This window comes from Dendrobates tinctorius, unplaced genomic scaffold, assembly GCF_039654945.1.
Source record: "Dendrobates tinctorius isolate UK_male_01 unplaced genomic scaffold, ASM3965494v1 ptg000008l, whole genome shotgun sequence".
NCBI classification, from domain to species: Eukaryota; Metazoa; Chordata; class Amphibia; order Anura; family Dendrobatidae; genus Dendrobates; species Dendrobates tinctorius.
The window spans coordinates 70,117,654-70,131,341 of record NW_027361676.1 but is presented as its reverse complement, the minus strand read 5'-3'; the positions used below and the strand labels follow the sequence as shown (position 1 = coordinate 70,131,341).

Here is a 13,688-nt window from a genome sequence, read left to right as displayed (position 1 = left end):
GCTCTTTCCCTGCAGGTTCCCGGATCCAAGATGGCGACGGGGACCTTCGGAGGCCTGCAGGGAGCTGGCTTCCTCAGTGCCTGCAAAGCGCAGGCAAGGAGGAAACCTGCAGCAGTGCCTGTGACAGATCGCTGATCTGTCACAGGACAGTGATGTCCCCCCTGGGACAACCTAATAAAGTTAAAAAAGAAAAGTGTAAAAATAATTTTTTATAAGTCGCTAAATAAATTAAAAAAAAAAAAAAAAAATTCCCTAATAAATTCATTTTTTGGAAATAAAAAAAACAAAACAAAAGTACACATATTTGGTATCGCCACGTCTGTAATGACCCGCCCTATAAAACTGTCCCATTAGTTAACCCCTCTAGCGAACCCCTTAAAAATTAAAAATAAAAAACGAAGCAAAAAATGATTTATCATACCGCCGAACAAAATGTGCAATAACGCGCGATCAAAAAGACGCATATAAATATGCATGGTACCACTAAAAACGAGCCGCCATACAGCGTCATCAGTGAAAAAATAAAAAAGTTATAGCTCGCAGAATAAAGTGATGCAAAAATAATTATTTTTTATATAAAATTTTTTTCATTGCATAAAAGTGCCAAAACATTAAAAAAAGACCTAAGTGAGGTATCGCTGTAACCGTGCTGACCCGAAGAATAAAAGGGCTTTATCAATTTTACCGCAGGCGGAACGGTGTAAACGCACCCCCCAAAAGAAATTCATGAAACGCTGGTTTTTGTTCATTCTGTGTCCCAAAAATCGGAATAAAAAGCGATCAAAAGATGTCACGTGCCCGAACATGATACCAATAAAAGCGTCAACTTGTCCCTCAAAAAATAAGACCTCACATGACTCAGTGGGTCAAAATATGGAAAAATTATAGCTCTCAATATGTGGTGATGCAAAAACTATTTTTACAATAAAAAGCGTCTATTAGCCTATGACAGCTGCCAAATATAAAAACCGCCATAAATAGTAAATCAAACCCCGTTATCACCCCCTTAGTTAGGGAAAAATAATAAAATAAAAAAATGTATTTATTTCCATTTTCCCATTAGGGCTAGGGTTATGGCTAGGGCTGAGATTAGGGTTAGGGGTGTGTTGGGGTTAGGGTTGGAGTTAGAATTGGGGGGTTTCCACTGTTTGGGCACATCAGGTGCTCTCCAAGCGCAACATGCCGTCTGATCTCAATTCCAGCCAATTCTGCGTTGAAAAAGTCAAATGGTGCTCCTTCCCTTCCAAGCTCTGCCATGCGCCCAAACATTGTTTTACCCCCACATATAGGGTATCAGCATACTCAGGACAAATTGCAAAACAACTTTTGGGGTCCAATTTCTCCTGTCACCCTTAGGAAAATAAAAAATTGGGGGCAAAAATATCATTTTTGTGGAAAAAAATGATTTTTTTTATTTTTACGCCCGGGCGTTATAAACTTCTGTGAAGCACTGGGGGGTTCAAAGTGCTCACCACACATCTAGATAAGTTCCTTGGGGGACCTAGTTTCCAAAATGGTGTAATTTGTGGGGGGTTTTCACTGTTTTGGCACATCAGAGGCTTTCCAAACGCGACATGTTGTCCGATCTCAATTCCAGCCAAAAGCGTCAAATGGTGCTGCTTCCCTTCCGAGCTCTGCCATGCGCCCAAATAGTCGTTTACACCCACATATGGGGTATCAGCATACTCAGGACAAATTGCACAATAACTGTTAGGGTCCTGTTACCTTTGGGAAAATAAAAATTGGGGGTGAAAAGATCATTTTTGTGGAAAAAATATGATTTTTTAATTGTACCGCTGTACGTTATAAACTTCTGTGAAGCCCTTGTTGGTTCAAAGTTCTCACCACATATCTAGATAAGCTCCTTAGGGGGTCTAGTTTCCAAAATGGGGTCACTTGTGGGGTGTTTCCACTGTTTAGGTACATCAGGGGCTCTCCAAACCTGACATGGCGTCCGATCTGAATTCTAGCCAATTTTGCATTGAAAAAGTTAAACGGCGCTCCTTCCCTTCTGAGCTCTGCCATGCTCCGAAACAGTGGTTCCTCCCCACATATCAGGTATCAGCGTACTCAGGACAAACTGCACAATAAATTTTGCAGTCCAACTTCTCCTGTTACCCTTGGTAAAATAAAAAAAATTGAACCTGAAGTATTTTTTTTGTGAAAAAAAGTTAAATGTTCATTTTTTTTTTTAAATATTCAAAAAATTCCTGTGAAGCACCTGAAGGGTTAATAAACTTCTTGAATGTGGTTTTGAGCACCTTAAGGGGTGCAGTTTTTAGAATGATGTCACTTTTGGGTATTTTCTATCATATAGACCCCTCAAAGTGGCTTCAAATGTGATGTGGCCCGTAAAAATAAAATGGTGTTGCAAAAATGAGAAATCGCTGGTCAAATTTTTAACCCTTATAACTTCCTAAGAAAAAAAAATTTGGGTTCCAAAATTGTGCTGATGTAAACTAAACATGTGGGAAATGTTACTTATTAAGTTTTTTGTGTGCCGTATCTCTGTGATTTAAGGGCATAAAAATTCAAAGTTGGAAAATTCACAAATAAACGCAAGTTATATGAATTAAATTTTACCACTAGCATGAAGTACAATATGTCACGAGAAAACATTGTCAGAATCACCAGGATCCATGGAAGCGTTCCAGAGTTATTACCTCATAAAAGGACAGTGGTCAGAATTGTAAAAATTGGCCCGGTCATGAACGTGCAAACCACCCTTGGGGGTTAAGGGGTTAATCAATGGGAACCCAGAATTGGTGTGCACATGCTGCGAAAAATCCTGCACTGATTCTCAGCATTTTATTTTCTGCAGCATGTCAATTCTCTTTGCGGATCTGCCGTGTTTCTACACCCATTAACTTACATTAAGTCAGTAAAATCTGCAGCTAAACCGCAGGTGTAAAAAGGTTGGCGGATTAGCTGCAGATTTGCGTGCCAAAAACACTTCAGAAAGGAAGGAGGAAAAGTGTGTGAGCGGAAAATATGTATGTGATCGGAGAATATGTGCATGTCTGTCTGTCTGCGGGTGTCTGTGTGTAGCCAGACATCGTTTGATGGGACTACTACTCCCATCCGGCATGACAGCATGAGCTGATGATGGGACAGTAGTAGTCCCATCATCCGGCGACTGTGTTCAATTGTTAAAACAAAAAAGTTCATACCAAACACCTAATCCCCTATGCCCTCAATCTCCTGCTACAAAAATAAAATAATAAACCAACATATAATTACCTTTCTGCCATAGTCCATTTAATAACGAGTGTCCCACGGCGATCTCACGTGTAGTACAGTCACATCAGGAGATTCTCCTGTCATTGTATCACTGCGTCGCTGTGAGAGGTGACCGGAGTCATGCCGTCACTTGCGGCACCGCTGTGTGAGAAAATTCTCACACAGCGGCAGTGCCGTAAGTGAGAGCACAAACTCCGGGGAACTCTCAGTGACCTCCTATCAATGTATCACCGGAGGCCAGGTAGCACGGTCACATCTTCCAATGTGACTGCTCTACATGTGAGATTGTCGTAGGACTCTCAGTAAATGGACTACGTCGGACACAGAGTATTTTTGTTGATTTATTATTTTAGTTTTGTTGCAGGAGATCAAGAGATTCGAGGATTAGGCAATGCAGTAAGTATGGTAAATTAAGATTCAATAAAGGAGTCTGTGTGATTATTTCATATAAAGGAATTTATTCTGGTTGTGTCTATATTTACCATATAACGATTAAAAAAATTTAAACACTTTGGTGGAGACGGGGGCCTGCAGTCGGGCGCAGTGTAGAGACCGGCCGCCTTGTCTGCGGCGGCGCTTGGCGGCTCCCTGGTTCCGGTGGTGGATTTCAGCCCGGGGTGCCTCTGTGGAGTAGCGGTGATGCTGAAGATTTACCGCCAGTGCCGGCGCCATTTTAGGTCCTCTCCTGCGGCTGGAGGTCTGTGTCTGGTCGGAAAGTGGGCTGAGACTGCGCAATTCCCCCTCCTGTCATCCTTTATCCACAGCTTTCTCCCTGCTGCCTCCTGTTGCCCCATACCCAGTCTTATCTGCAAGATCTATTCATTTAAACAAGTGGACATAGAAACAATATAGGGGGTCTGCGGTGACACCGGAATACGGTTTAATTAAGCAGTGAAGTTATATTATTTATAACCCCTCAATTACCGCCTGGACTGCCTACTCTTTCTGCTTAACTTCTCTCGTTTAGTGATTACAACAAAATCATCTGAGACTAAACAATTTTTTCTTACTTCAGAACAAACATGGAAGGTGCTCAGTATTCATTTATTTTTCATTAATGATCCTGCAGCGACACCTAGTGTCCATTCCTTATAGCTTGTTCTAATTACACAGTATGTTCATATAAGCGATCCTTATTCTGTCCAAGTTGTGAATACAGCTATTCACGTTACAAGAAGCCTCATCATGGTTAAATCACAAAAAGAACGTGAAAAATTAGCAAATAAAGCTATTGTAGACGAACAGAAAAAGAATACCCATGGAGAACTTTACAAGTATCTAAAGAAGAAGATTGATTCTAACGTGCCCTTAAAAAGTCTATCTCTCTTGACAATATTGACGATTCAGATCTCAGCGTGGCAGATTCTGATAGCGATTCCGCTCTGGAGGATGCAGCGCCTATTTCCAGAGCCTTTATGAAGAAATTAATGGCCCAGAATATAAAAACTCTTCTGGATGAGTTGTCCGATGTGCGTGTGGATCTCCAACAATTAGGGCAAAGAATGGAGGTCCTAGAGTCATCCACCACAGAAACAGTTGAAGCGTTAACTGGTCTTCAAGAACAAGTCCTTAACCAACAACGCCATCTTAATCTTGCTCTCTTAGCGGCGGAGGATCAGGAAAATAGGAGTAGGAGGAAGAACATTCGCATAAGAGGCATTCCGGAGTCCTTCGCATATGAAACCCTAGAGAAAGTATCCAGAGAAATCTTTGCTAATCTCTAAAGCCTAGAAAGAGCATCGACAATCACAATTGAAAGAGTCCACCGTGCGCTGAGACCAAAGCCAAAAATAGATGAGCCGCCTAGAGATGTAATTTGCGGCATTCTAAGCTATGTTGATACGGCAGCCATTCTAGCAAGTGCCAGAGACCAAGAAAAGATTATGTACGATAATTCTCAAATTCAGCTGTTCCAAGATCTGGCTGCCTCCACCTTAACGATAAGACGGATCCTACGCCCCCTTCTCTCAGCCCTAAAAGCCAAGAGCTTGGCGTATAAATGGCTTTTCCCTTTTGGTCTTGCGGTCAACGGGAGTCGCTCGATATCTCCCTAATTGAGATCCCATCGTGGATGCCTGTTGACACCGACTGTAAACCTCCGTCGCTTACCAAACCACAGGAATGGTCTCTGGAGAAAAAGCATACATCGCCGAAAGTCAAGAAATATGATTCCAAGAAACACCCTCCATGAAGAATTGGTCTTCTTGATCTCACCTTAACTGACTGATTTTTTTTCTCGTGTTCTTGCTTTTTTTTTTTTTTTTTTTTTTTTTTTTTTTAAATCCTTCATCTCTGTGGACCATATTCTCATTATGCTGGTCTATTTTACAATGTCATGATCTTTATTCGTTATTTCCAATTTTGATTCACAACTTGGACTACCTCGCCTATGTTTGGGTTTAACATGTCCCCCCCTGCGTTAGGCGAGCTACTGTTTGTAAAAAGTTTGATAGTTTTGCTGTTCTTTTCTTTTAACAGGTATTTGGTCGAGACAGATTTACTCACAGAGCATGTCGGGTGGGAGTAGACAGATGAGTTCGGGGTCCATCACTGTGGCTTCTTTTAACGTCAAAGGGCTTAACTCGCCTGCTAAACGAAATCAGATTCTTTCACTTTTAAAAAAAAACAACACGCAAAAATTGTTTTCCTCCAGGAAACCCATTTCAAAATTGGGAGAGTCCCTAACACATCTTTCTCCTCATACCCCACTTTGTTTAATAGTTGTGGTACGTCCTCCTCTAGGGGTGTTAGTATAGCAGTGAGGAAAGGCCTTCCTTTCTCGCTTAAGCATAGCTTATGTGACCATGAGTGTAGATATATATTTGTTAAAGGGACATTAGCTAACACAACTGTTACTTTTGCTAACTTATATGCTCCTAACAGTCACCAGGTCCATTGGATTACCAAAACGCTAGAAGTACTGCAGTTATTTAGGGAGGGCCTACTGATTGTGGGAGGCGATTTTAATCTTACTCTCAACCCTGAATTAGATTCTTCTAGCGGTTCATCACCCATTTCCCAAGGTTTAAGAAGGAGTCTCCTACACAAATTGACTTCTTTACATCTTATTGATCCCTGGCGTATTCTTCACCCCACTACTAAGGATTACACTTTCTTTTCCGCTCCGCACTCTTCTTATCACCGAATTGATCTCCTCTTAGTTCAATCCCAAGCTCTGCGATTAATTAGGTCTGCCGATATAGGATCAATCACAATCTCCGACCATGCCCCGATCTTTATTGATATCACCATTAATACCTTACCCCGCCCAGCAACGTCCTGGAGATTAAATGAATCTTTATTAGACACCCCACAGAAATTCGAAAAAATAAAATCCATCATCTCACTATTTCGCAGAGAATGTTAGAGGGCACGCTCACACCCAATATATGGGAAGCACATAAGGCGGTTCTTAGAGGTGAACTCCTCTCTATTGGTTCTTTTAATAAAAAACAAAGAGATAAAGAAATTATGTCCCTTTTACACCAAATTGGTATCGCAGAACGACTCCACAAAAAGTCTGGCGCCCAAAAGTTTCAGCAAGACCTCTACTCCCTCCGCAGTAAGCTAAAAAGATCTCCTCAATGCCAATTCTGCAAAAATGTTTTTGCACTGTAAACATAGATTCTACGTTCATGGGAACAAGAGCAGTAAGTTCACTTCCCGATTACTCAAAAACCAAAATGGTAATAAATTTATAAAACACATACATACAAATTCTAATGCAAGGGTGGACAGGTCTGACAAGATTGCGGAGGCTTTCAGACTTTATTATGAATCCCTTTATAATTTAGACTCGCCTGAACCTATGAAGGACCAATCAACCGCGGAGGAAAGGATTCAGAAATTTTTGTCCCCCCTCTCCCTCCCAAAAGTTCAACCCGAAGATTACACAGCTCTACTTTCCCAAATCACTCCTCAAGAGATTAAGGATATCTTACAATCAATGGCGAATAATAAAACTCCAGGCCCAGATGGCTTCTCTGTGGGTTACTACAAGAAATTTTTGGACTAGCTCCTCCCTCATCTAGTTTCTCTCTTCAATGCATTTCTTACAGGAGACACCCCATCTAAGCAGACTTTAGAGGCTCACATCACTGTTATCCCTAAGGAGAGGAGAGATGGCTGCTTTTGTGGAAATTATAGACCTATCTCGCTGCTTAATACGGATATAAAATTATGGGCAAAAATCCTTGCCTCCAGAATCAACACTGTTCTAGACTCTCTGATCCACACTGATCAAGCTGGCTTTGTTAAAGGCCGCGAGGGTAAGGACAATGCCACGAAAATTCTCTTAGCCATTTCCTATGCGAAGCGCTCGGGTCTTCCTCTGACTATCCTATCAACTGATGCCGAGAAGGCCTTTGATAGAATCAGTTGGCATTATATGGTTTGCACCTTAAGAAAGTTTGATTTTCCCCCTCCATTTGTCGATGCCATTATGACTCTGCACTCTGCCCCGACTGCTAGGTCAGAGTGAATGGTTTGCTGTCAGGCCCCTTCGCGATTGGAAATGGCACCAGGCAGGGTTGCCCTCTCTCCCCTACCCTTTTCGTGCTGGTGATGGAGACCCTAATTCAGAGACTAAGACAGGAGGCGGAGGTTAGAGGCCTCATAATAGAACAATCCGAATTTAAGACGGCAGCCTTTGCTGATGACCTCTTGCTCCTTGTCTCGAACCCTGAGACGGCCTTTCCCAGACTTCTGACATTACTTGATGAGTTTGGAATGGTTTCCAATTTTAAGGTCAATATGGACAAATCCGAAGCTTTAAATGTCTCGGCTCCGGAGAGGGTTATTTCGGTTATTTCTAGACTTAAACAAATTACTCCTTTTAAATGGCCTTCTGAGAAACTAAAATATCTTGGGGTCTTCCTAACAAAAGATCCCTCCATGCTTTACAAATATAATTTCCCTCCTCTGATAGATTGCAATCCCTACTCAAATCATATGATTTGCCCTACCTTTCTTGAATAGGCAGGATTAATATAATCAAATCCTATTTTCTCCCCAAAATTTTCCACCTTATGAACATGATCCCAATATCTCTCCCTAAATCATTTTTCTCCTTTCTGAATAGACTGGTATCCAAATTCGTATGGAGAGCTAAGAGAGTTAGACTTCCCTTTAAAATACTCTCCCTACCAAAAAATGCCGGGGGCCTTGGCCTTCCCAACTTCAGGGCATACTACCACGCTATTCACATGGCTCGGTGGTTGAACTTGGTTAAGCCTAGACCTGACCGCAAAACTTCTAATCTCGAACTTACTCTGTTGGGTAAGAATGCGGAGATCTATCTATGGACCTCTTGTGTCCCCCCGCCCCACTCTATAGAAGCTATAACAAGTAACACTCTAGCTATTAGAAGAGATCTAATCCCCAATGGATTACCGCAGTGCCTGTTTCTGGATAACATCCCTTTAAAAATCATCCCTTGGCTTACGGACTCGAGCTATGTTGATGCATATGGTTTGTGGGAAACCTTACCTAATGTGCCTATCTCGCATCTCCTCTCTAATCAAATTCAGTACGAGGATATGTGGCCAGGAGAGGCCAATAAACGACTGTGTGACTTTTTACAAAAATATCACGTACGACATGTTGTCTCAAAGTTCAAGTCCGAAGTCATACATAACACTGAGTGGCTCTGGCTTGAGCTTCTCCTTAGGTTAAAATCCATACCCCCTAAATTTATCTCTAAATTATACGTCAACCTTATTTCTCCCCCTGCGCAATTTAAACCAATTTATCTATCTTCATGGGAAACAGAACTTAAACTGTCTTTGTCTTCTCATGAGACAGGGCAGGTTCTGGGTAATTCACACGGTTTTTCCAGGTGTGTTTTACTACAGGAAAACGCTTTTAAAATTCTCTCACGCTGGTATAGAACCCCTGAAAGACTCTATCACTTAGGCCTTGCTGCTTCCCCTCTCTGTTGGAGATGTTTGGGTTCGGTGGGTTCCTTTTTCCACATCTTCTGGCAGTGCCCAAAAATTGCTCTTTATTGAGCCGAAATATTTCAATACCTTCATCAGTTTAGTTTAATAAAAAAAAACTTAACTCCTCAAGAAGTTCTGCTGTCTCTTCCCACTAAATCATATAACCCTAAGAAACATGACTTGCTCCCTCTATTGGTGGCCGCAGCCAAACATCTGATCTCTTTACACTGGAGACAAACGTCCCCTCCTTCATTGAGCAAATGGATAACTAAAGTCAATGATATTCGTAGGATGGAAGAACTGTCCAGTTGGGACTCACGCACACATGACAAATTTCTTAATATATGGCTTCCCTGGCTACGCATTACTTCTGCGCCCACATGATTCCTGCACGCCTCCCCTATTGATCTGTTTACATACGCCCTTGCATATTGTCCTAGGCCACGGTGGATGGACCCGAACGCTTAATTTTATTTGCTTCTCAGCTTAGCTTTCCTGTTGCTCTGTCTACTAGGCATGTTCTTTAACTTGGATTCCACTACCTTATTTGGTTCATTATGTCTCGTATCTGTAATTTGCTCTGGTTTTTGAGGTCATATTCCCCGGAGCCATTGGTCAAAGATCCTTTGTCCATCATTATATTTTTTATGTCTTGATTCCGTAAATTGCTCGGGTTTTTGGGGTCAGGTTCCCCGGAACCATTGGTCAAGGATCTTTTGCCTATCGCTAGAGTTGAGCGACTTTGGTCGGATCGGGTTTCGTGAAACCCGAATGAAACAAAATAAGTTTCAGCTGAAACTCGTCCGACTAGAGCAAAACAAAGTCGGAGTTTCGTCCGAAACCCGACCCCAATGCAAGTCAATGGGAAATAAAAGTCGGACGAAACTCCGACTTTTTTTGCTCTAGTCGGACAAGTTTCATCTGAAACTTATTTTGTTTCATTCGGGTTTCACGAAACCCGATCCGACCAAAGTCACTCAACTCTACCTATCGCTATATACCTGACAGTTGTTCTGTTTGTGTTACATTCAGTGTATGACTCTAATCTGCTGTTTCGTGAATTTCTGGAGGTTATGACTAGCCTCCTGATCCTTTTTGTGCTTTGTCGCAGATGTAAGTCATTGTTGATTTGCGACTTCTTTTATTTTGAAAACTCTAAATAAAGAATAAAAAAAAAAAAAAATTTAAATAGATATTGTGTCTCACGCAAATTTTGTGTGTGCGTGCATCTTTTATTTAACTCTATATGTACCATTTCATTAATGAGGGTGTCTGGCTGAATAATATATATATATATATATATATATATATATATATATATATATATATATATATATATATATATATAGTATTGTACTGTAATTTTACACCAGCAAATATGCAACGTGCGCATATACCCTTATTCTTCTGAATATGACAATAGGAATAGGAACTGTCTCTATTTTGGGCAGATAGTATGACACAATGAACGGCAAATATTTTCCATTTATTCAATGGCTATTTTTTAATACTTATTGACTACAAGCAGATATCTTTACTATGGTTCGACACAAAGTATAACAAAAGTGGTATAAATTTTCATCATACAATTTTAGTAGTCTTTTATAGTTGTATATAATTGGTTGGTGAAACATATATTAGAGACATCAGACTCCTAAGTTGTTTACAAAGACAAACGTTCGTAAAGAGGTTAATGATTTAATTGTCTTTTTCAGATTTTAGAAAGAACTTTAGATCCCGACCAATCAGAGCAGTCGATGTTTACAACGTAATGTGCAAAGTTCTTGGTATGGATCCACAACCTAACAATGGATCATGGTCCAGGGTAGAGGGCATGCTAATAAGTGGAGCACAAACTGGTATCCTGAACCCTCCCACAGTGCTATCTCTTCTCTTCCCACTTGTAACACTATGGATTTAGATCTTCTTTTTTAGGATTATAAGGCATTTTCAAATATTTATCTTTCATAAAATATATATGTGTGTATATATATATATATGTATATCTATATTGTTTGCACATTTTTACAATATCTTGGCCAGCGGCACAAATAACTCTGTACTTGCTTGTTCTATCAGTTTATCAGAAGACCACCTTGTATAGTGGATGTGATGGGCCTTTTGTATGGATTTTGAATGTCTCATTAAAATATCCATATCATAGAGGGGTTAAACTGCTCAGGACCCCCTTATTAGAGCCAGAGCAGACAAGCAGCACCTCTCACTCTGGTGTACAAGAGCCATGTATGTATTAGCAGCTGTGGAAGTGAAATATCTGGCAGTAGCTGTGCTGAGAACTGGACTCAATTAATGGCGTTGCCCAAGGTGAGACAACCCCTTTAGCAATCAGTAATTTTAGTTAATAGATATACTTGTCATTGAACATCAGAATGTGACTTCTAATGTTGATATCAATACAGATTTCTCATATACAGGGCCGGCTCCAGGTTTTTCTGGGCGTCGGGCGAAAGAGTCTCAGTGGGCCCCTTTAACACATGCCACAATTCATGATGCACAGATACAGTGGAAAAATATAGGTATTGTACAATGCCAAAGATTTCACTTCTTACATTACATTATCGCCAAACCAGGGATTGAAGCTCAAGGAGGCCAATTTGCATATTCCAGGTGCCTTCTGGGAAAAGCGAAGAGTCTCCCTCAGCAAGAAGATCGTTGGGTACAGCCGGGACCAACTGCTTGGAAAGCATCGCCAAACCGCACACCAAATTTTTTGCCTCTAGGACATTATTGCAAGAAAGCTTGGTTGATTGATTAGATTACACAAGAAGAAAAAACACAGCAGATTATACAAGAAGGAAGACACACAGCAAGTCAGCAGGATCTAGGAGCAACATGGAAGATGTGACAACCTACATGGTGTCCGAGATGCTGGGGATTGAACCCGGAGAAGGGATTTCTATTTCTCTTCAGGTATATTCTTTCTTATGGGTACCCATGCAGTGAAGCATAATCATAGAGACAGACTGTTCGCTGTCTTTCCAAATATTCTCTAAAGTTTATTGACAGCGTGATTTTTTTTAAAGTATAAGATCAAAGGGAAATGTGGCATTACACAATAATCTGGCAGAAATATGAGTTATACAATTGGTTGTCAAACACATCCTGAAATGCGAGATAGATTACACAAGAAAATGTGGAGGAACATTCCAGATCTTTTCATATGTCAGAGTGACCTGGTTCAAAAGTTGAAGTTCTCAAGAGAATTTGGACTGAGTTACAGAATTTTGGAAACAACAATATGTTCTTGACCAATTTCTGGGAATATCGGGCTATAAAAAATCTGCACATAGACAGACGATAACTAGGCCATTCTTTCACAATACGATTTTCTTGTATTTTATTCAGAACAGAAATTAGCCACTTCTTTAACAAGGGTGAGCTGCAACATGTGCTACATGCTCACAGATCAACCAGAAGAAGAATTCAACTTCACCTGCCCGAAGTGTAGACTACTGGCCCTTTTAGAAGAAAATGTGCGGGGTCTGGAAGAAAGAAATGCAACTTTGAAAATCATAAAAGAAAATGAAGACTTCCTTGACAGAACAGAAGCATCTCTACTGGTCACAGAAGGTGAAGAAAGTGTTAGAGAACCTCCAAAAGCAGACGAGTGGAAGCATGTGACCAAAAGAAGCAAGAAGACCATGGAGACATCACCAACCACACAACTGAGAAACCGATATCAAGACCTTGTGGAGGACAAAGATGGCACATCTAAGGATGAGGCACTACCAGCAAGCAAAGAAGTAAAGGGCACACAGCAACACCCAGAAGTGACAACAAAAATTACAGCCAAGAAGTGAAGAAGAGTGGTAGTTGTGGGAGACTCACTACTGAGAGGCACAGAAGCAGCCATCTGCAGACCAGACATAACCGCAAGACAAGTTTGCTGCCTCCCAGGTGCGAAAATCAAGGATGTGACTGATAGGATACCAAAGCTCATCAGTTCCAAGGATGTCCACCCATTTCTTCTGATACATGTTAGAACCAATGACACAGCAAGAAAGGACCTACCAACAATTTGCAAGGACTTTGAAGAGTTGGGCAAGAAAGTAAAGGAACTGGATGCACAGGTAGTTTTCTCTTTATCCTTCCAGTAGACAGGCATGGCACCAAAAGATGGAACAGGATCCTTGATGCGAACCACTGGCTAAGACAATGGTGCAGACAACAAGGATTTGGATTCCTGGACCACAGTGTGAGTTGTGGACTCCTCGCCAGAGACGGACTACACCTCAACAAACCTGGGAAAACACATTCGCCAGAAAACTTGCTTCACTCATCAAGAGGGCGTTAAACTAGAAGAGGGGAAGGGAAGAAAAAAGTTACACGAACATGAAACCAGAAAATATACTGATAAAGGATATGAGGTGCAGCAAAGAAGACCCAAGACAACATACTTCAAAGGGAAGAGGGAGGTAAGAAAATTTCTAAAACAATCTACAGGGAGGAGATTGGAACAAAACAAAATCCTCTAAACTGCATGCTCGC

The 13,688-nt window shown here is 41.1% G+C and overlaps 1 protein-coding gene across 1 annotated transcript in view; it reads left to right on the top strand.

Annotated features, from left to right (window-relative positions):
- Positions 1 to 11,611, top strand: part of ENPP6 (ectonucleotide pyrophosphatase/phosphodiesterase 6) — a 74,725-nt gene extending 63,114 nt beyond the window's left edge. Inside the window, exon 8 of the mRNA XM_073578270.1 lies at positions 10,895 to 11,611. Coding sequence (XP_073434371.1) covers positions 10,895 to 11,100 — 206 coding nt within the window. The 3' untranslated portion in view covers positions 11,101 to 11,611. The remainder of the gene's footprint in view (positions 1 to 10,894) is intronic.
- Positions 11,612 to 13,688: the final 2,077 nt, after the last annotated feature.